This window comes from Grampus griseus (genome assembly GCF_964374135.1).
Source record: "Grampus griseus genome assembly, chromosome: 5".
Lineage (NCBI taxonomy): Eukaryota > Metazoa > Chordata > Mammalia > Artiodactyla > Delphinidae > Grampus > Grampus griseus.
This window is the reverse complement of record NC_138998.1, coordinates 24,410,288-24,433,989: the sequence shown is the minus strand read 5'-3', so window position 1 is coordinate 24,433,989 and position 23,702 is coordinate 24,410,288. Positions and strand designations below refer to the sequence as shown.

At 41.7% G+C, this 23,702-nt stretch overlaps 1 protein-coding gene across 1 annotated transcript in view; it reads right to left on the bottom strand.

Moving 5' to 3' along the window:
• PCOLCE2 (procollagen C-endopeptidase enhancer 2) overlaps window positions 1–22,557 on the bottom strand; it is a 71,239-nt gene extending 48,682 nt beyond the window's left edge. The window contains exons 1-2 of the mRNA XM_082655589.1: window positions 22,219–22,557; window positions 21,153–21,261 (exon numbers count right to left, since the gene is read on the bottom strand). Coding sequence (XP_082511715.1) covers window positions 21,153–21,261; window positions 22,219–22,301 — 192 coding nt within the window. The 5' untranslated portion in view covers window positions 22,302–22,557. The remainder of the gene's footprint in view (window positions 1–21,152; window positions 21,262–22,218) is intronic.
• Between the last annotated feature and the right edge of the window lie 1,145 nt (window positions 22,558–23,702).

Sequence of the window (23,702 nt, the reverse complement as noted above, 5' to 3'; positions counted from 1 at the left end):
AGAATAATGCAAATCAAAACTACAATGAGGTATCACCTCACACCAGTCAGAATGGCCATCATCAAAAAATCTACAAACAATAAATGCTGGAGAGGGTGTGGAGAAAAGGGAACCCTCTTGCACTGTTGGTGGGAATGTTAATTGATACAGCCACTATGGAGAACAGTATGGAGGTTCCTTAAAAACCTAAAAATAGAACTACCATACGACCCAGCAATCCCGCTACTGGGCATATACCCTGAGAAAATCATAATTCAAAAAGAGTTATGTTTCACAATGTTCATTGCAGCTCTATTTATAATAGCCAGGATATGGAAGCAACCTAAGTGTCCACCAACAGATGAATGGATAAAGAAGTTGTGGCATATATATCCAATGGAATATTAGCCATAAAATGAAACGAAATTGAGTTATTTGTAGTGAGGTGGATCGAGCTAGAGACTGTCATACAGAGTGAAGTAAGTCAGAAAGAAAAACAAATACTGCATGCTAACACATATATACGGAATCTAAAAAAAAAAAAGGTTCTTATGAACACAGGGGCAGGACAGGAATAAAGATGCAGACATAGAGAATGGACTTGAGGATGCGGGGAGGGGGAAGGGTAAGCTGGGACCAAGTGACAGAGTGGTATGGACATATATACACTACCAAATGTAAAACAGATAGCTAGTGCAAAGCAGCTGCATGGCACAGGGAGATCAGCTCAGTGCTTTGTGTCCACCTAGAGGGGTGGGATAGGGAGGGTGGGAGGGAGATGCAAGAGGGAGGAGATATGGGAATATATGTTTATGTATAGCTGATTCACTTTGTTACACAGCAGAAACTAACACACCATTTTAAAGCAATTATACTCCAATAAAGTTGTTTAAAAAAATAATAATAAATAAATAAAATGAAAGATTGATGATGATATCAAATGCCAGAATGTGGAGCACACAGAACTTTCTGCCATTGCTGGTGGGAGTGTAAAAGGGTCACTACTTTGGAAACTGATCTGGCAGTTTCCTATGAAGGTACATGTGTACCTATCCCATGACTCATGAATTCTACTGCTAGGTAGCTACACAAGAGAAAAGAAAACACATATGCATTGAAAAGCCCTTCACAAAAAGTTCACAGCAGCTTTATTCATCATAGCCCAAATGTCCATCACCAGGAGAATGGGTAAACAAACCGTGGTGTACTCATACAATGGAATAATATTTAGCAATAAAAGAAACAAACTACTGACACAACAGTATTGATAAATCCAAAAACATTATGCCGAGTAAATTCTGAAGAAGAAAAAAGAGTGCTTTCCAAATTATTCCATTTTTATAAAGTTCTAGGACAAGAAAAACTAATCTATGGTGCTTGTACCGTGGAGGGATGTTGAATTGTCTGGGAAGGAGTGAGAGCGAAGGTTCTGGGTACTGGAAATGGAGGAGGTGTCAGTTACACAGGTGGATGCATTTGTCAAATACATTGAATTATAAATATTAAATTTGTGCCTTTCACTCTATGTAAAGTGTACCTAAAAAAAACCCTCCAAAACTAAAATAAGCAGAAATACACAATGTCATGCAGATGGTACGAACATATATCTTTCAGTCTACTGAGTTTAGAACAGTGCTTGCTGCTTACTTAAGGCTCAATAAATGTTGGCTAAAATTACAAGTATTATGTATCATAACACAGCCACTAGTTAAGTGCCATCCACAACACTGTGCAAACTTGAAACCTGCTACTGAGGAACTCTGAAATTGATATGAACCTGAACAACAAATTGCTATAAAGTCTAGTCATAGTCCATCGCCCCGTGATCCAGTATAAAAATCTCACAACTTACTACAAGCCATATCTAATTTATGCTGTCCTGTTAATGAAACCCAGTCTCCCTAAAACTGAGTTACCCTGCCAAGTTTACGATTAACCTCTCTATCCAAAACTTTACTTCCGTTCTTGTCCCGCCCCTGATCCCCTCAGGATTGAAGAGTATCAAAGAAAAGGGGGGAGTGAAATCGAGCAGGACCCCGTGGAGCCCACAGAGGTACAAAAGCCACCCCCCTCCGTGTCCCCTGTTTCTTGTGTGCAGAGAAAGGCTTTAGTCTCTTGGGCCTTCCTTTAGTTCCAAAGCACAGACTCAGCCAGTTACTAATTAGAGAAGTGGTGGAATTCAGAAACAAAGGAAAAGCAGTTAAGCAAGAAAAGTAGCGATAGCCTAAACAATAGTTCAGTGATAAAACAGAGTCCTAGTTCCTGCTCAAGGGATAGACATAACATGGTGATGCATATCTTCCAGTTGTTCTGCAGAAACTAAGACCCACACTAAAGTGGAAAATAGTGACTACATGCTGACCACAAGCTTGTAGACCCCAGAATGGCTGGAACCACAAGGTTGATGGTTAAGATTCCAAAAACATCACCCTGTTACCACGCCACCAATCAATCAGAAGAAAGTCCATGATCTGCAACCCTCATCCCAAATGTTGCCTTTAAAAACCCTTCCCTGAAAGCCATCAGGGAGTTTGGGTCTTTTGAACATGAGCTGCCCATTTTCCTTGCTTGGTGCCCTGCAAATAAACACTGTACTTTCCTTCACTACAAACCAGTGTCAGCAGATTGGCTTTGCTGCACAGTGGGCAGGCAAGTGGACCCAAGTTCAGTTCAGTAGCATTAATATCAACTGTATTCTTAATCTGAAGTAACAGCCATTTCATAAGTGAGTAAAAACAGAAAATATTAGTGGTTAATTTGACAGTTTCCCAAGGGAGCTAAAGCTGAATTGTTGTAGAGGGTTGTGACTTGTGGTTCTTTGTCTCTGCTCAGAAAAGTAACTGAAACGTGTGAGGAAAGTGCAGCAGAATGTGTTGACGATAACTCATCAGTAAAACACAGGAATGCAATGGCTGTAAACTCTTCCCAAACGAATGCAAGTTCCTTGCAGGCAGGACAAAAAACACAAGGGAACAATGATAATTCTTTTGTTTCTTCTAGGAAGGCTATCCAATTTTTTTCAATAAATTAATCAAATATTTATCAAGGACCTACTACGTGTCAGGTCACCTGCTGGGCTCTAAGGAAAGGACAAACATAACTGTGGCTTCTGCTCTTAAGGAGAGCACTGTCTTGAATAGTGTTTCTCAAACTTTTGGCCTCCAAGGACCATTTAACAGATACAGGCAATGTACACAGTTTGTCAACTCTAGGCCTGTTTTTAAAAGTCTAAAATTTAATTCATTTACTATCTTACAATTAATAGTATTTTCACAATAACAAGAGGGATGATTCTAGAGTGTGCCAATACATTTGGTAATAGTACCAGAGGCAGTCAGTTTTATTTTTATTCTTGTCTCTAAAAGTTAGAAAATCCTAAGCATCATAGGATGTCAAGAATGGCATCAAGTGTTTGCTGGCTTTGTCAGAAAGTTCTGGAGAGTCAAATCAAATTAGGACCCGGAATAACGGTGATTTCTCATTACACATGGCAGCATTCTGTAAAATGTTAAGACTGATGGATTTATCACACTCAAGGCCTAGAAAGCTGACTGTTTCAATTTGGGCAAGAGCAATGAATGGGTTCCTGATTCTGTCTTGATAATACTTAGCTCTAGAAAGTATTTTTTCACTTTCTGCTGCAGCATTTGGGTGTAGCTTGAAAATATGCCCAATGTTAAGTTATTGCTTTATTTCTCTGAAAGGTGAAGGAAAACATCCGGTGTTGGGGATACGCCAAAGTCTCAGCAACCAAACACTTCGTACCCCAGTTCAAACTCAAGATTCCAATTCCTAATTTTCAATGTAAAATAGTGACGTTATGGCTCTGAATAATAGGTTTAGGGTAGGCAAGAAATAGGATTTATTGCTATAATACACCAGGTCATTTGAAGCAGAAGAAATGTGTTTCTAGACATTAACAGTGAAGTGAAGTGATTTTTTTGTTTTTTACTATATACCGTCTTCATTTCAAAAGCTTCATGAGCACCTTTATCTTCAGCCGCCGGCACACCTAAGCATAGTCCTATACTGCAGCAGCTCCTTGAACCTCACGCTTTAAAGACGGGGCTCACTGCTGCCATTTGATCAAGTTTGTAACATTTTCATTACTTTTTCCGAGGCACTGGATCAAGAATAGGAAGCAATCTGTTACCTGCCGCCTGTTCTCTCTGCTGGTTAAGCGGTATCTGGAAGGACATTTTGCTGTGGGGTCTGATGTACACCCCAGCTTAACATGTCATAACGGAACCCCTGCTCACCCCGGCAAATCCGCTCCACCCCAGCTTCTGTGCCACCTTGATCTCCTCCTTCCGGTTTGCTCAGGCCAAGAATTCTGAAGCCATCCTTGGCTCCTCTGTTTCTCTTCCACCCCACATTTTGTCCATCGACAATTCTTATTGGCTCTACTTTAAAGTATCTCCAGACACTGACCAGCCCTCACCTCCTCCATGGCTGGTCCAAGCCATCATCTCCTCTCACCTAAGTTACAGAAAGACCCTCCTACTTAGGCTCCCCTCTTCCACCCCAGCAGCCTATGCTCTATTCTCAACACAGCATCCAGGTGATCCTTTACAAGCACAAGTCACATGATGTCACTCCTGGCCCAGAACCCTGATGTGGTGCTGGATGGTGAGTTTCACGTGTCAACTTGGCTGGGCTGTAGCACCTAATGATTCAATCGACCACTAACCTAGGTGTGGCCATGAAGGTACTTCATAGATGTGTTCACATCTACAATCAGCTCACTAAGAAGGCTGTCTTGATAATGTGGGTAGGCGTCATCCAATCAGCTGAATGGCCTTAAGAGCAAAACCTTTCCCTGAGGAAGAAGGAATTCTGCCTCAAGACTGCAGCATCTCAGCTCCCGACTGAAAGAATCCAGCCAATTGACCTGACCTACAAATTTCCGATTGGCCAGCCTCCATAATTGCATAAGCCAATTCCTTGAAACAAATCTCTATATATGTATGTGTGTATATATTTTATATACATATGTATATGTGTGTTTATATGTATACATACATGTACATTATATGCACATGTGTATATGTTTGTATGTATATATGCATGTGTGTATATGTATATCCATGTCTTACTGGTCCTGTTTCTCTGGAGACTGCTGATACAGGCTTCCTGTGCCCAATGTCTTCCATTTGTCCCTCTGGATCCATTCTCCTCCCATCTCCATCCTACTCCCCTTACTGGGTGGTTAACCTGGATCAATGCGTCAACCACTGTCTTCGGGTGCTGTGGCCGTGGGAAGCCCCAACAGGAAACAGAAAACACGGAAGAGAATTAGGTCAGGATATTAACTTCCCTGGCTCCTTCTCTGTGAGGTCCCCTTGGGTTGACTCCTGGGTTCTAGTAATATCTCTCTCCTCTAGGCTTCCCTACCCTTTTTAAACAGCTTCTCTGTAAACAACACCCCATCCCCAACATGCTATTTCAAGCAAGCTGTTTTCCATGGAGACCCTGACTGATAGGCTCTCTATCTCACGCACACTGGTCTCCAGGCCTTATAGGATCTACCCCAACCTTCCCTGTCTGAACTCAGCGTCTGCTCCCTTCCCCTTTGTTCACTCCACAGGCTTCTTCGCTGCTCCCAGCACATGCAAGGCATGCAAAGCTCCCTGAGGGCAAGAATCTCTGTCTGCCCGGTTCATTGACATATCCCTGGTGCCCAAACACTGCCTAGAACATGCTAGGTGCTCAGTAAATACTTTTTGCCTAAATCAAATAAAATAATTTCATTGATTCCCATACCAACATCCTTTCTTGTTGCATCCCTCATAGGTACTCCATCTTGTGTCTTCGTCACAGCTCACAGAATAACACTAAGTGGGAAGAAAAATCTTGCCTCTTGTTGCCTGGCTTTGCAACAGAAGCTACCATGTCTGTTTCCCTCATAAAAGCCCCCAGGATCACTGAATACATATCTTGGGGAAGTGTGAAAATCACTACTCAGCCAGAGGGAAGTGTCCTCATCAACAGGATGACAATTTTACTGTTAATTCATCCTCACAAGATGTGAAGAATTGCCCCCAAATGACTTTTTTTTTTCAAAAGATTTATTGGCTAAATGGAATGAAATACCTAAACTTAAATATAATACTTAAGGTGATATTATTCAATGTTATAAATGCTCATTCAACCAAGCAATTCTACAAATGTGAGAATTATGTTGTAATCTAATCTCTTTCATTCAGCCTTCTATCACTTACATTTTTATAAGGATGTGTTGGCTTTAAAAGAATATAACGTTTTTACCAAAGTGAAGTAGCTAACAGAACACACTCTTGGTGGTGGTGGTGGTGGGATGAACTGGGAGATTGGGATTGACATATATACACTAATATGTATAAAATGGATAACTAGTAAGAACCTGCTGTATAAAAAAAATGTTTTTAATAAAATAAAATTCAAAAAAAAAGAACACACTCTTAATTCATATTAACTGTTTTATCTATTTCTCTACTTAACTATTTACAAATTCCAACCCCGAATGGTTTTATACATAAAACTAACAGCTTACAAAGTCAACATTAATATTGCAGCACTGTACTTTTGCGTATATGAGAAGTGTAATGCGTATTTATAGTGACACTGTGCAGTGGAACAGAAGGCACAGAAGAAGAACTTCACACAATGATGCATCTAAGAATGTTCACCCATATTGGAAAGTAAATATGCAGAAATCGACATTAAATCCACAGGGTGTGTTGTTCTGTTCATGTCACTGATGTTATGCTGACTGACTGGTGGTCACCCAGTACAGCCATAAGGTGACTGGTAATGCACAAACGCAGGGGGAGGTGCAAACAGCACACATATGGCACACAACTAGAAGCAAGGAGGATGCAGGAAGGGAACATCTCTTTTAACAGTAGCATTCTGCAGATTACAAACATTTTCAGAATAAGTCATTTTCAGAATAAGTCTCCTTCCCTAGAGATCTTTGGCAATAAATTGATACTCTTCTGCAGAGATCTATAGCTTCTGTGCTGTTCTGCCTAAGAGGAGGTGTAGTCATTGATCTATTCATTCATTCACTCATTCATTTGAACATTCATTCATTTATACATTCATTCTTTCATCAGCTACTATTGCCTGTGTCAAGCACTATGTTAGCTACTAGGAGAACAGAAAACTAAAATAAGGGTCTTGTCCGCAAGAGCTTTTCAGTTTAGTAGAGGAGACAGATTAGTAAACAGATGATCAGTGATCAGTGTTGCAATAAAGATACTCCCCGGATGCTATGGGAACACAGAGGAAGTAGATTCCAGCCTGCACTGGGGGATAGACAGTCAGGAATGCTTTCTGGTAATTCCTTTCTGACTTAATAATTCTATGATTTATTTCTCTACTAAGAAATATAGTTTCATTATTTTCAGATATATAAATAGCTAAGATTTATAGAGAGTAATAAAACAATATATGCATTGCTCAGATTTATAGGGATAAATATATGTAAGACTTATGGAGAATAAAGCAAGTTCATTAAAATTATAAATCACAATTAATATAATAATTAAAACAAGTATATTGGGCAATTCCTAGGGTAAATGTATGGCTCTTGATAATTGCCTTGCAGTAAAAAAAATTTTTTTTCTACCACATATATGTATCCCCCACACAATAAATGCCTAGTTGTAATCCCTAAAGAACAATGGTGCAAGTTCCTATTAGCTTGATGACTGTTCCAGAATCCCCCCTAAAATCTCAGTTGTTTTGGAGTATCTCCAAGGGATGTCTACACAGGCCCACAAAGCTGTCTGGCTCCCTAGTGATAGCGTTCACGTGTCTTTCCTCTCTTACTGCTGGAAAGCAGTTTGGTGGCTCCTCATAAAGCAGAGAATTACCACATGATCCAGCAATTCCACTCCTAGGTGTATGCCCAACGGGATTGAAAGCAGGGACTCAAACAGACACATGAACACCAGTGTTCACAGCAGCGTTATTAAAATTGCCCAGAAGTGGAAATAACCCAAGTGTCCATTCACAGATGAATGGATAAGTAGAATGTTCCTGGTGATGGAGTCCAAGTCCCCTGAACGGGCCGATGAAGAGGAAGCAGCTATCTGTTTCAAGGGTGTTATTTTCTGATGCTCCTAAGATTCTGCACCCTCCCAAGTTGCAGAGACTTGTGAGCCAGGATGAGGACAACACCTTCCTCCCAACTCTGCATCACTCCATGTCACCTGGGACCCAAGACAACATTACGCACAAAAACTGACCCTTCAGCTCTTCCCCTGTCCACATCCCAAAGCACCTTTCAAAAGTAAAAGCCAAACAAACCAAATATAAAGAAGCAAAGAAGCAAACCAAATCCACTACCCTGTCCACAGGAGTTAACCTTAATTCATGAGCAAGGCCTTTTCACTCGTAATCATCCAGAAGACATTTTGTACTCGTAATGGACAAGAAATGTCAGAAGTTGCTTAATGCCACATACCTAGTCATCTGCATTCAGAGCAGTGATGACCTCACAGTTTCTTCAGGAACCATCAGTGGGGAGATGCTTTGCATCATCCAGGTTTCAATTCAAATGTCACATCGTCAGCCTCAGTCTCTATTACATCACCTTGTTTTATTGTCTTCATGGTACTTATTCCTACCCTACTATTTGTGATCTATTTTATTGTCTCTCTTCTCCCCATAGAGAGTAAACACCATCAGTACAAGAACCTTCACTATTATATCTCCAGAATATAAAACAAGGCCTGACACATATTAAGCATTCAATAAATATTTCATGGATGAATAATACTTTTTCTTCGAGTACTTACCATGTGCTAAGCACGGTTTTTAATACTGTACATGCAATAACTAATTTAATGCCCAAAATGATCCTATGAGGTAGAGAGTACTATTAGCCATATTTTATAGATGAGGAAACTCATCTCAAGGTCATACAGCTAGTATGTAACTCAAGGTCAAGGTCATACAGCTAGTAAGTAACTGTTTTGGTAATCTACTGCTGCATAACAAACAACCCCAAAATTTGGTGGCTTAAAACAACAATGTACTCTTATTTCTTATGGTTTTGCGACTTCACTAGTCTCAGCTGGGTGATTCTTGCTTGAATTATCTCATGCAATTACTATCAGTTCTCAGCTAGGGCTTAAGTTGTCTGAAGGCTTAACTGGGGCTGGTCCTCCAAGATGACTTTCTCACTCATATGTCTGGCACCCCAGCTGGGAATACTGGAACAGCTGGGGGCTGTCTGAGCATCTTTCTCTCTCTCTCCGTGAAGCCTCGCTACAAGGCTAGCTTGGGCTTCCTCATAGCATGGCAGTCCTTTTATGGCAGCTAGATTCCCCCAGAGTTCATGTTTTAAGAGACTAAGGCAAAAGCTTTAAGATTTCTCATGCCCCAACCCCAGAAGTCATGTAGTATCACTTCTGTCTCATTTTATTTTTTCATAGGGCCAGCCAAGATTCAATGTTTGGGGGTACTAGAAAAAGGCGTGAATACCAGGAGGTGAGGTTATTTAGGGGTCATCTTTGGGGATTCACCACCATAATAGGAGAGCTGGTGTTTGAACCCAGGCAGTCTGGCTCCAGAAACTGCACTCTTAACTATCAATAATATATCATGGGGTATCTCTATTAGGAATAAATGATTAAATTTGTTACTTAATTTGTATAACTAGTGGGGACTATTCTGATGATTTGAGCCTTCAAAAGCAAATTAAAATCCCCATCTCTAAAGACAGAAAATTATTTGCAATTCTTAACTGGCAATCCTTTCTCTGCCTCTAAACACCCTAGTCTTAAAAGTTAAGGGGCATTCTCAGTTGGTGCTGGGTGAGAGGTGGTTAGCTTGAGGAGAATCAGGGAAGGTTTGGAAGCACTTCTGTGGACAAAGTCTTATGAAAGACCATATTTTAAGTGAAGAAAGGACATAGTGAGTAGGAATGGGTATTTCCAATACCCATGGGAGCTAGCCATGCCCCAAAGGGATTACCATCCAGCTTGAAATGCGTTGGCTTGCAGACAAGTTCTACACAAACACCACCCTTTTATGGCTTATTACAGTCCTGGAAGAGAGGTTGAAAAAAAATTTATTGACTACTTTCTTGCATCAAGCGTCGTGCCAAGGGCCTCTCATCTACCACCTCCTTCAATCCTCACGCTACCTTTACAACGCAGGTCTGGCCATGATAACCAACTTTGGAAAGCTCTAGAAAGTGCATCACATTCCTAGTAAATAGCTGAAAAATATTTCAGTATGACTCGCCAATGCCCTTTCTACTAGTCACTGAGTGATGCCACACTTACAACACTCCACCGTGAACCTTGTTACCCTGTGCTACTGTGATCTTTTCCGGGACATCTCCCAGCCTAGTGAAAGCCTCCTTGCCACACCAAGCCCTATTCTGGGACATGGTTTTCCAAACATTACAGTCTCCCTGCCCAACCCAGCATCTGATCTCTGAAAGGTACTTTAAAAATAGTTGTAATGAATTATGATTTCTTCCCAGAAGGTCAATCATAGCCCAGGGCTTTTAGAAAGTGTATAACAGACCTCTATCAGACCCTTACTGAGACAGGCTGGGACCAGGGACCCTCTGCTGCAGTGCTTGCACCTGGAAAAATGTCTCCTCAATCAACAAAATATAAAGAAACTATGAGGGACTAAAAATAACTGTGTGCATGCCCAATTGGGGCAAATTATGGACAACAAGATACAAAGAGATCAAAAACCCAACTGCTACTTCTGAAGAGCCCGGAGCAAAAACAGGGGTAATGTGCACGTCACCTGCACTCAACTCCACCAAAAGGGTGGGCAAGCCACCTAAGCCACACCTCCAGCCCGACCCCTGGACACACCCTTATCCTCACCCCATATAAGGAACCAGCTTGCTGCCCCTCCCCAGAAATGAGCAAGGGAACCTGTTACTTGTTTTCGCTCCCCACCTGCTGCAGCAGGGGCCCCAATAAAGCACGGCCTGAATTTCTTGTCTGGCCTCTTATCAATTTCTATCGATTAAGGAAGGTCAAGAACCCTAGTCCATAACACTATCAATTCACTTCTAGGAGCGGTAAGCAGCAATCCAATCTCCACTGGCTTCCCTGTGCTTCTTACCAACTTGGTCCACAGAACAGCCCATCTGTGACGAAAAGGTCTCTCCCTCCCTCTGCACTTTGGGAAACACTATTTTATTATATTTCATGTCCGGGAGTGTCTTGGGGCTGAGGTGGTGAAAGAGAGGTGATATTTAGTGGCAGGGCTTGTGCAGCTTTAATTGCAACTCCCCACGTCTCTGTGGTGGTTCCATTTATTTTTAGATATTTATATTGGTTTTACAGAGACTTGCCACCTTGACTCTTATATCTGAAGAAAACACTTCTATTCTCCCAAGTCCCTAAAGTAAGAAATTCAAGAGTACCCCCAAAGCGCCACTGCCACTGTCAATAAGGCTGCAAAATTATAATGTGCAGGGGTGTTTTAGTGATTACGTTTTTCATAGGCTCAAGGAATAATGATCCACACAGATAAAACTTGACTGTGCAGCAGCTAACCACCGGAACACTTTCCAAACTCTAAAAGCAGGACAATGTGAAAAAAAAAAAAAAGAGAGAAAGCCTTAGAATTAGGAGCCCTGTAATTGCTTCTCTGGTCTCCAGCATAGAGCAACCAAGCAATGAAACCACTCTCTTTTTCTTTTTTTTTTCTGTCAATACCTGATAGATTGCAAGGAATCTGCAAATTTTATGGAACAATTCAAATTTGCCTATAATTTCATATCATAAATTAAACTCTGGGATAGGAGTGTGAAACTAATTCCATCAGTCTTTTTAATAATACAATCTTTAAAACCATTTCTGGGTGTTTTACCTCTGTTAAATGCTTTCTCATTATACAGCTCTTTAATAGAGGGGTTTTAAATGTGTTATCTTTGTGCTCTATTACTATAGTGATGTTTCAGTAAAAATTACTTTTTGTCATTAATATATTATTAAAGAGAATCTCTTTCAGAAAAAAGAAATACCCAAAGAGGACTTCATTTTCATGGTCTCTCATTTTCTTCTCTACTCATTAAGCCCTTTCTAAGGCATCTGCCTTCAACCAGGCCTAAAAATACAAGCAGTACAAATAAGCACATTAATAAAACATCATGTTTTCAATCAATAAAAACATATTTGATTTCCATGTGAGACAGCAAAGAAAAACAAAACAAAACAAGCAACAGAAGACCTTAAAAGCAAGCAGGAAACGAAACAAATTTAGAAAAATTGGGCTGAGGCCCCAGTGGGAAATCGTCACCTACTTGCTTATTTATTTAGGATTTATATTCCCCCTGCTTCTCAGAAGGACTGAAGGCAGCATGGAAAATGTTTTAATGCTTCCAGTATTTTATCAATTGAAACCTAACTGGGACAGTTTAAGTGTCATAAGAATCGCAAAGTTTCTGAATTATTCTCTCCTAATTAAAAAACAGACAGCATGTAGCTATCGTGTTCTTTTCCCATTCATAGAGTGCTCAAGTTTGGGTATGCAGACATTCTCTGTTAATTGCACTCATCTTTACTAAGGAATTAGATATGAATGATATTAAGTCAAGCATTGGGTTAAATTACTATTCAGGCAGCTGAAGTAACGAAGCCTAGTCTAACAAATGTATAGGTACATTAAAACAAACCCCATAGTTGACTGGAATTTAAATCTCTATATAATTCTAAATCCTACATGTATTTTAAAGCCAGGAAATATGTGTTTAAGGCCAAAATTCCATTCCGCTATCTGTCCTGCTGTGGTTATACCAGGCAAATAACAGTTACAGTAATTTTAGAACCCCTTGCCATACCCTTAGGTATGATTAAGCGACTTAAATGTTGAGTTCCTGTCTAAATTCACTATTTGTTTTCTCAAATTATATACTTGGCCCCAATCTAAATAGAACATCACTATATGTTTCCATTTTCATGCAATTCCATGCCCCACCACTGCTGACTTGCTTTTCATGAAGCCATATGAAGGTTAGTGGGAAAATGTAAACCCCAATCACATTTTCAATCTATCATTTCTCTAAAGTAAATGTGAATGCCATTTAAACTTAATCAGGCTTTTGGAGGATGGATTCAGTATGATGACTTTAACACACATAAGTAACAAAATCACCCCATGGTAAGGAATGCCTTTACGCAATTGTTTATTAGGTGTATTTGGAAATACCAAGGCATGTGTTGTAAAACAGCCCTGTGCTGTCAAACAAAGGACATATAACCATTTCTCAAGTCTTAGAGCAGCACAGATGTAAAGTGGGTCATAACATCTTTTACTCTTCGCATGAGGTAATAATTGTTTTCATTTAAATAATCTAAGAACTTCAATAATTTTTAAAATGTCTATCAGCCTTATTCCACATTATCAATACTTAAAACTACTTACAGTGAGTAGCATAATTATTTACACAACGTAATTGCTACTGATTTTCTTATCTAACTACTCCCTACCAGATTATAAACTCCGTAAGCATAGAAACTATGCCTTGACCTTTTAGCCCTGGGGCCCAGCCCAATGCTCAGTACATATCGGATGCACAATAAGCATTAAGCGAATGTTTATTTGTTAAATAAGTGCATAATAGTGCATTTGTGTCACCGAGTCAGAAAATGTGCTAGGCTTTTCAAACCATTTGCAGGGATATGAGGCAAGATACAAGTTCTTTAGACCTCACTTTTGCCATTTGTGAAATGGACATACTAACATGTATCCACCGACATCACAGAATTGGATGCAGATGAAGTAACCATTTGTTATTATTTTAGATCTGCGACCTGTATAATAACGAGTATATTTAATTCCAGTTGCATAGAAAAAATAAGGTAGTTAGCAAAATGACAGTATGTGTATTACCTGAGGAATCTGAAGATGTTCTACATATGACAATTTATGCCTTTTTCCTCTGCATGAATTAGCTAAATAAGGAAAACTTTGCCACATACTTTCGGCTTAAATAGGACTGACTCTATTCATTGCTATAATTCTCCTTCCATTTCTGGCATAAGTCTGTGACTTTTTGATCAGCCCACATTATTTACTTCAGAGTTAAAGGAACCACCAAATTTTAAACTGCTCAAATGTTCGCTGGTTTTTTCCCAAGCCAGATTTCTGCTCAAAATAATAACTGAAACCTTCAATAATCTGCTCTCTAATTTCAGTACCTTCAAACTTTTTTTTGGAAATAAAAAAGAGATATAAATCATAAACAAATACCTTGTAATTCCGATAATGTTTTATAACAATAAGACCACATACATGAATAATCTCATTTTTAAAAACGGTTTTGTAAATTATGCCTACCTTTAAATCTAAGAACAAAATCATTTTCACTGACATCTGCATACCAACTGCTGTTTCTGTTAGATAACAACAGCAATTCAGATGCAATATTTAGTTGTTAACTTTGGGAACCAATTTAAAATAACAATTCCTACATACCTATTCGAGGAGAGTTCCCAGAATGTTCTAGGCTTCAAGTTTCCTCTAATTTGCATAGCTGCTATAAACCAAGTTTCAGCTGGTTCCACTTAGTTGGCCATACCATATGCAGCCCAAGTCAAACTCTGAATAGAGTTGCTTTCACAAGGTATTATTTTGCTACTAAAGCCTCTTTTCTTTTTCTTTTTTAAATTGTGTCAAATTATCAATATGAATCTCCAATTCTACTGGGATTATAAAATGAACAAGTTATCGATGAAAAGATCAAGGAACCGAAGGATTGGGTGACATGCCAAGTTTGCAATGAATTTATAAGGAAACCGTTAATAGAATGGTGATCTTTGTGCTGGTGGACCCAAGAAAGCAAGGTGCCTGTTGGGTTTTATTTCCCTTCCCACCCAGAGCCTGGGGAATGCGTCATCCCAGGCAGCCTCCCATGCTCATATCTCCCAGGTGTTCATCTGTGTGTCTCCAGCACTTACAGCCGTGCTTCGTGGGCTCTTGGTAAACATGCCTTGCCAGTGTAGCAGTGAGCCACATCCCACCGGCTGTGCTCTTTGACACTGGTCCACTCTCCCTGACTTGTTTTAGGGCAGAGGTCTCTTACTGTCTCCTGCACAGTCTTGCCCCTTTGGGCACATGTACCCAGCAGGGGGACCACTGTGATAGAGCGGTCCGGGTGGTGGTATGTCAATACTTGGAGTTTCATTTCTTGTTGCCGGGCTTGGTACAGGCGCAGTTCTCATTGTTCAATCACTTTGGGTGACTTTTGCCTCAACCCAGTCATGTTGTCCTTCCAAGCCTGCTTAGAAGACCAGCCACCATTTTCCAAAAATTATACTTCCCTTAGCTGTCAAATCATACTTAAGTCCTACCCACCCCCCATGTATGCAAACTTGGTATTTTATGCAGATGCCCCTTAGGTTACAGTCCTGAACCTCAACTCTTATGAGAAACTAAGAAACCCTCAACTCCATCATTAGTAACAAAATATTTAACAATTTCTTAACCCTCAAATTCTCTGATTTGAACTCTAGCCATACGTTTTTTAGAACACACTCAGCAAAATTAATTAGTAAAACCTAAGCGTAGTTGAGGTCACCAAGAGTTGGTGGCCAGATATAGTTGAGTCAAGAGGCTTGAGTTCCAGTCACAGCTTTGGCACTACACAGAACAAGCATCAGCTTCCTCGTTTGCAAAGCAGAAGTACAACTAAGCAGCACGGAGCACGTGCCTCCTCAACATATCTTCACATGAGTAAAATTAACCTCGAAATTTTTCTAGAACAGCACTGTCCAAAGGAACTTTTTGTGATGATGGAAATATTCATATTATATACTGTCCAATATGGTGGCTGCCATCTACATGTGGCCACTGAGCATCTGAAATATGGCCAGGGTGACTGAGGAACTGGAGTTTTAATTTTTAACTTAATTTTAATTAGTTTAAATTTAAATAGCCAATGTTGATAGTGTATTTAGACAGTGCAGCCGTCCAAGAAATAGCAAGGAAAATTTTAAAGTCCTATAATTTAAGGGAAAATCTAAATTTCCAATCTGCAAGCTGTACTTCCATCTCAGAAAGTCCAATACAAATGGCTAGAAAGTTTGCTTGTGACCACTAGCCTTCACCTTTCTCAAAGTATACAGACGTTAACATTAGGCTTTTCCCACCTCCACGCCCCCACTGATAAGATAGAGTTTGATGAAGAGGATTTGGTGGTGAAAGCCACCTTGCTGGGACACATCTCCAGTCTGGAAGAATGGACTGCAAAGCAGATGAGTGGTGAGAAGCAGGATCTTTCTGGCTACGGGAACTTGAGTTTGGGGGCTACTCTGAGACTCTTCCGTCTTGAGGGGTCTCTATGATGTTGAATAGCCAGTGGGAATTCTACTCTTGGTTTACTGACTGCAGGAGCTGGAAAATGGACTGGATCCACTGGTTTCCAGAAAGCCTTTAATGGACTGCCTTTGGATGAGGCCACACCAGAGCACAGCCCTGTCTGGAGCAGATGTCAAGCAAGGGTCCAGAGCCTGGTGCGTTGGGCCTCTTGGCCAGTGCCACTCCACCCTAGCTGCATTCAGAACTACTAAGACAACTGCTTTAGGGAGAAGAGTCCACATTTCTTCATCTCCTTGGTTATCCCTCTTGTCCATTCTACCATCTTCTCTCTCCTGGAGGCCCCACAGCTTCCTAATCGGTCTCCCTGTTTTCACTCTTAATGCCCTACAATTCATCTTCCACACAGCAGCCAGAATGATCTTCTAAAATCAGAACATCTCACTCCTTTGCTTAAGATTCTCCAGTGGCTTCCTACTCTTCTTCACCATGGCCTACAGGCCCCCGCTCACCTTTTTTACTTCTCCCATCGTCCTGCTAACTCATTCTGTTCCAGCCACAGTGACCTCCTGGCTGTTCCTCAGACAAATCAAGCTTGTCTGTACCTCAGGGCCTTTGCACCCACCGGTCCCTCTGCCTAAAATGCTCTTCCCCAGACTTTCACATGGCTGGATCCTTATCACTCAGGCCTCAGCTCAAATGTCACTTCCTCAGAGTGGCCATTCCCAACCACCTCATCCATAGCTATTTCTATCCCACCACTATGTTATGTTTGTTGGTTTTTTCTACATATTTCTTGAGGTATATTTAACATATTATAAAACTCACCCATTTTAACGGCACAATTAAATAACTTTCAGTAACTATACCAAGTTGTACAACCATAGGTCATTTCCACCTTTGAGATCCCTCATGACCATTAACTGTTAATCTCCATACCTATCCCCTGCCCCAGGCAACCACTAATCTACTCTCTGTCTCTACAGATTTGCCCTTTTGGAATTGGAATCTGGTTATTATCTAATATTCCACTGCTCTGTTTTATTTTATTTTCAAAAATTTTTTATTGTGGTAAAATATACATAACATAAAATGTACCATTTTCACCATTTTGAAGTGTATGGGTCAGTGGCATTAAGTTGTGCAACGATCACCATCATCCATCTCCAGAACCTTCTCATCTTTCCCAACTGAAACTCTGTATCCATTAAATACTAACTCTCATTCCTCTACTCCCCCAGCCCGTGGAAACTACCATTCTACTTCCTGTCTCTATGATTTTGATTACTGTAGGTGCCTCATGTAAGCAGAATCACACAATATTTGTTCTTTTGTCACTGGTTTATTTCACTTAGCATAATGTCTTCAAGGTCCACCCATGTTGTGGCATGTGTCAGAATTTCCTTACTTTTTAAAGCTGAGTAATGTTCTTTTGTATACCGTATTGTGTTTGTCCATTCATGTATGGATAGATACTTGGGTTGCTTCCACCTTTTGGCTATTGTGAATAATGCTGCCATGAATATGGACGTATAAATATTTGTTCAAATCCCAGCTTTAACTTCTTTGGGGTATATACCCCGAAGTGGGATTTCTGGGTAATATGGTAATTCTAAGTTTAATTCCTTGAGAAAGTATCCTATTGTTTTCCACAGCAGCTGCACCATGTTACACTCCTACCAGCAATGCACAAGAGTTCCAGTGTCTTCACATCTTTGCCAACACTTATTATTTTCTGTTTTTTCAATAGTAGCCATCCTGATGGATATGAAGTGGTATCTATTTTATTTTTATAATTCAGTTATCACTATGTAATATTTTCTTGTTTACTTGTTTGTTTAAATATTAACTGCCTGTCTCTCCAAACTAAGATGCTAGCTGCATGAGGGCAAGGAGCTTAGCTGCCTCGTTCACCAAAACTCCAGTAGTACCCAAGACCCAATACACATTTGCTGAATGAATGACAGACCTTAGGGCTACCACCTTCTACAAGCTTTAGTGCTACCACAGTCCTCCTTCTTTTATCAACCCAAGGATATACAGAAGCTAGGGAGCTCCCTTCTTCTACTCTGACACACCAGAGGACCTTGAAGAAGAACCGGGAATATTTTTTCCAACGATTCAGGGCTTTTCCTTGTGAAATACAAAGAAATGAAGATATTTTGAAACTGAGATCTTGAGAGCATCCAAGGCCTTTGGGAACATTCCGCTGAGGCTGTAATTAAAACCAGGAGAATGTACTGGGCTCCTCTGGAAGTTCTTGGGGCTACTCATATGCAAACATAAAAGAGGCAGTCCCTTGAAACAGAATCAAATGGCTAAGAGTAAAAACTATAAAGCTTTTCACTAGAAAAGCAAATTGTGCAGTCCTTTCTTGTGCATTACCTATGCTTTCTAAAAGTATATATTTTTCAAAAAGGCTGGCATTTGCTCAACTCTTTTACTCAACTTTTGAGCATTAGTTCAGGCAGCCTGGGCAAACCACAAGTAAATATGTCACAGAGACTGCTTGTTGTTTGCTTGTTTTCCCTTCTTTCCACAGTTGATAGAAGACTTTTATTCAAAAGAAGACTCTTGAATTTTAGCGGAGCACGTGGATTCCTGACATGAAGACTTCATTTCAGGGCTTCCCTGCAGCTAGAAGTGGCCATGTAACTAATAACTAACCAGTGCAATGTAAACAGCAAGGTGCAGGTAATTCTGCACAATGTCCTTAAAGGGAGGATCTGTGCCCTTCCTCTCTTCCTTTTTGTTGGCTAAACCATGAACCTGATGGCTGGAACTTGAGCACACATCTAAGCAGATACTGAGTGCCTAATGATTTGAGGCTGCCACACCCATCTTGGATTGCCTACCTCCAGATTCCTTTACATGGGAGAGAACCAAGCTTCTGGTTGAGCGATTGTTACTTCGGATCTCTGTTACTTGGAGCCAACCTAGTCCTAACGCACACAGAATCTCTCCTGTAAGATCACAGGAGAACCCAAGCACAGAAATAAGTGCTTCCTAGATACACATAACAAAGTCTATTGTTCCATCAAAGTCTGAGCTGCTTTAAAGCTGATGCCAAGCCCAGCTTAGCCAATATACTAAGGGGGTGGCAGTGATCTGCCATATTGCCGACCAGTCAGAAGAAAGGATGAGTCAATACTAGCAACAACGGTAACGGTGGTAGCTAACGTTTAGTGAGCACTTCTTGTAACGCAGACACTCAGCCAAAGAGCTTTATACATACCATCTCATGTTATCTTCACAACAGTCCTGAGGTTTAAAGATAAATCCATCACACGGCTTACGAGTGATGGAATGAGAGCCAGCATGCCTCACCTTGACATTGTACCCATAAGGAGCATCCGTTACACTTCCTCTTTCCCACACATAAAAATAAGGTAGTCAGGCCTCTGCGAGGGCACACCCCTCCTTTACCAAGGACAACTTTCACTGGACACCCTTCCGCACCTCCAGAACTAACATTGCCCCGAAGACCCAAAACACTGGGCTAACCATGGAGTCTACTTGCTAGGCACATGGTGCCTCTCAGTCACTAATTTTCTTGGGTCATTTTTAACTTACAGCCATGTAATCATAACTGAAACACAACTATAACATAAAAACCAAGTTACATGTTTGTTTCAGAGCCTTATTTCACATTTATGCTAATATCAATATTGCAGAGCTAGTTTTCATGACCATCCTCTCCTGGCCCCATGTGTTGCAATAACATAATGAAATCTGTACCAATTCATTAGATAGCCGGTATTTTACAGGAGAGCATCAATGCATATAGGAACTGACTTTTATTTAAAGAAGGAGACCCCCTCATATCTGCCTGTCAAATGACCTTCTTGGTGGGAAGGCCTCACTGCAAAATAGGCTTTACTTCATAGAAAGTTGGACTTACCCAATGCTTGATCAAGTCAGTTTATATGATTGTTCTAGACCTCAGCTTCCTCATCTATAAAATGGGGATAATCATACTTCCTCACAGTGATTTCAAAGATTCAGTGAGATTATGCTTGTTACCTACTTGGCACAGTGCCTGGCACCCAGTAAGTGCTCAATAAGAGGTACCTACTTTTAAAAATCATTAATTCATGGGTGGTACAATCTGACTGAATGAAGCTTTCAGTGAACTAATGTGTTCAAGTACCAAACAACTTCCCAAAATTGAAAAAAATGAAGAAGATAATGGTCACTACTATGCTCACTTGGAAAGATGACTCACTCTAGCTGACTAAATCCGGACTTATTTTTTTAAGGCTGGCTGTCTCTAAATCTGATTTCTTACCTTGACTCAGCATAATCTATGCCATTAGTAACCAACCTGGGCATTTTGTTAGTTTTTGTTTTTAGGCTTTTTCTCCCCTAAGTTATTGTTATTCTCTACTCTTAGATTGCCTTTAGTGGTGGTTTTAAGTCAGAGACATTAAGTGGGATTGTTTTTTTTCTTTCCCCTTTTCTTCCCCCTAATGGTTATAAAGTAGTCAGAGGTGAGTACTACCTTTGATCTTCTATCCGCCACTGGGAGACATTTATGAAAGGCACAGGCAACAAATAGCTTCTAGAAGTCTCTATGATGGGCCTTTGCCTGAAGATAGCCTTAATTTTGAATCCATGAAACTCAGCTGAGTCAGACTGGGTTTTCAGACACACATCTGCTTTAAGAATTTATCCCTGCAAGCATTATCTCGAGCCCTTTCTAACTGTTAATGCAGGGCACCACTAGTTCTATTAAAAATCTCCCAAATAGTAGAGATAAATCCAACCTTTCACTATTACAGACATTTGCCCCCAACCGAAATTCTGACAGCAGAGGAAAAAAGCAGCAGCTCTTCCACTGTTTCCGGTATTCACTTTTGGAGAATACCCTCTTAAAAAATGCTTACTGTGATTTTCCAGGTACATTTGCTATTTGGAGGGTACACTCCAGGAAAACCTTCGCTGCCAATAAAGCCAGACTCTCCAGTAAGAATGCCGCCACATGTGAAAACAGGTCTGGGAAAATAAAAGAAGAAAAGAAATTTGAAACACTGTCTACCAATTTAATGTCAATTTCAGAAAGATGCAGTCTATTAATATGGATCAAGTGAATACTGACAAGTGACTGCCTGCATCATAGACGGGATTTGAAATACTTGTTAGCTCCTAGAATAAATTCTAGCCTGCTAAAACATTCAGTCCAGCTGCCATCTGTCTCCACCATAGTAACAAGATCAATCTATCCATCCATCCGTATGCAGTCAAGTCCTCCACATAAGTGGTAAGATCTTACAGGAAAATGGTAAATGGAAATTTTAACTGCGGGGGGGGGGGGGGGCGGGGAGAGAGAGAGAGAGAGAGAGAGAGAGAGAGAGAGAGTGAGAGCTAGGCTCCGTGAAGTGCATGGTTTTAAAGCTAGACAAGTAATTGGTTAATATGAAAAAGTTTTAATTTCCTGGATTTGGAGAGATGCCTAATTCTCTCTTTGTTTGAAAATCGTTGGCCATTGGCAGAACCTCCCATTGAAAAGGAGAAGGCAAAGTTGGCCATAGGGCGGGTCTCCCGGCCCAGGTCCTGGAGCCATCTGGCAGCTCAGAGGTTGAAGAGTTAAACTTGCCAAGAGCCGCTCCCCGGGCGCCGGGCAACTCGCGTTTTTCCCTAGGCTTCTGTCTCTGGGCAAAGCCTCTCCGGGGAAGAAAACAGGAGTAAAGCAAAGTCCACACATTTGGGTCCCAGTGCTTCCCAGCGCCCGCCTGAACTTTCGGGGAGAGGAGAGGTGTGGCCGGCCAGCTGCGGGGCCGTGGGGCGGGCGGAGCTGGGGGGCGCCGGAAGGAGCCCCGAGGACGGGCGCCATCCCGGGGTCCTGGTGGCGTGTGGGTCCCCCGGCGCCCCGAAGCGGAGTGGGTAAAGCCAAGCCGTGGGCGAGGGAAAGAGAAGGCGGAAGGGAGGGAGCGCGGGCGGGGGTCGCGTTACCTCTCCGGGGGCTGCGGCCGCGAGTGCTGGGCGGCGGCGGCCAGCAGCAGGCAGAGCGGGGCCCAGGCGCCCGCGCCCCTCATGGCCGGTGGAGACGCTCGGGGCTCGCCCCACCCCGGCGCGCACCCCGGAGCACCGCGCGCTCTGCACTGGCCCGGACTCTCGCCCCGGCGCGCCCGCACCCCGGCGAGCCCTCTCCCGCTCTCTCGCACGCGCCGCCGCGGGGCAGCCCAGGTAGCCGGGCGTGCACGGCAGGCGGGGCCGGGCGCTTTTCTAGAGGCGATTACGGTGCAGTCAGCCTCGCCGCTTAATTTCCCCTGAGGAGTTGCTCTGGCAGCCACAGGCCACTGCTGAATATCCCGTTTGTTCTCTGGCGGCGAGAGGGGGCGGCTCCCAGGCGGGAGCCGCCTCCTCTCTAGGGGCGGGCGGGGTGGCGGGCGGCTCCTCGCTGGCACCCCGGGACCCGCACCCCGCTCACATCCCTCGGGCAGGGGCTGTGGAGAGAAGGATGAAAGGGAATCCCCTGCCGCGTGGTACCCAAATGGGACCTGGCGCCCTGATCCACAGATGATGGGTTGGGAGGGGGGTTGGAGGGGGGTAGCCTTGGTTTGGTTTGCTTTGGGGAGTGTTTTTCTCTAGTTGCTTTCAAATAAAAAGTATTCGCGCTTGCTGGTTGCTGGAAAAGAGGGTTCCTCCTTCCGACATCTAGATCCAAAGAAAGAAGAGAGAAAATAGAAGAGAGATTCTACTATATTTTAACTCCTCCTCTAATTCTCTTACTTTACACACACAGAATCTCAGTAGATTCTTTTTGCTTTTACTGGTGTGTGAGAACAGGGAGATAGGTTCTGTCCGGGAGGCGGGGGGCGGTGTAGAAGTGAGTTTTCAGACGTGTGATTAGTGAGTGACTTGTCATTACCGTGACAAATAACGGAGACAAACTCCGGATCTTCAGCTCTCACCACCCCATGTTACGTCCTGAGAATAGCGCTTCTTTGCTGGCGCCTCTCTCTTCTTCAAAGATCTTTTCCAACGATGCCTTTTTCTGTAGTATTGATTAGTTGAGATGTACAGAGAATTTGTTTTTCTAAGAACAATTGCAGTCTTATGGAATCAAGGCTTTCTTTATTACTTTTAATTAATTTTAATTAAAAATAATTTAAAATATTTATTTTGCTAAGTACTTCCCAATAACCAGGGATTAATAAAAGAAAAACAAGAATGGAATGGAGTCATTGGGTTTTTCAATGACCACATCACCACAAGGGGATATAGCTGAACTCAGATGCCTCATTGGTGTTGTTCCTCCTAAAGTATTTTCACCATTCTAAGCAAAAAAATTAAGCCTTAAAATAATCCTTATCAAGACTTCATTTTTTTTCTTTTTTTAAATTAATTAATTAATTCTTTTATTCTTGGCTGCATTGGGTCTTCATTGCTGGGCGCATGCAGACTTTCTCTAGTTGCGGCCGGCGGGGGCTACT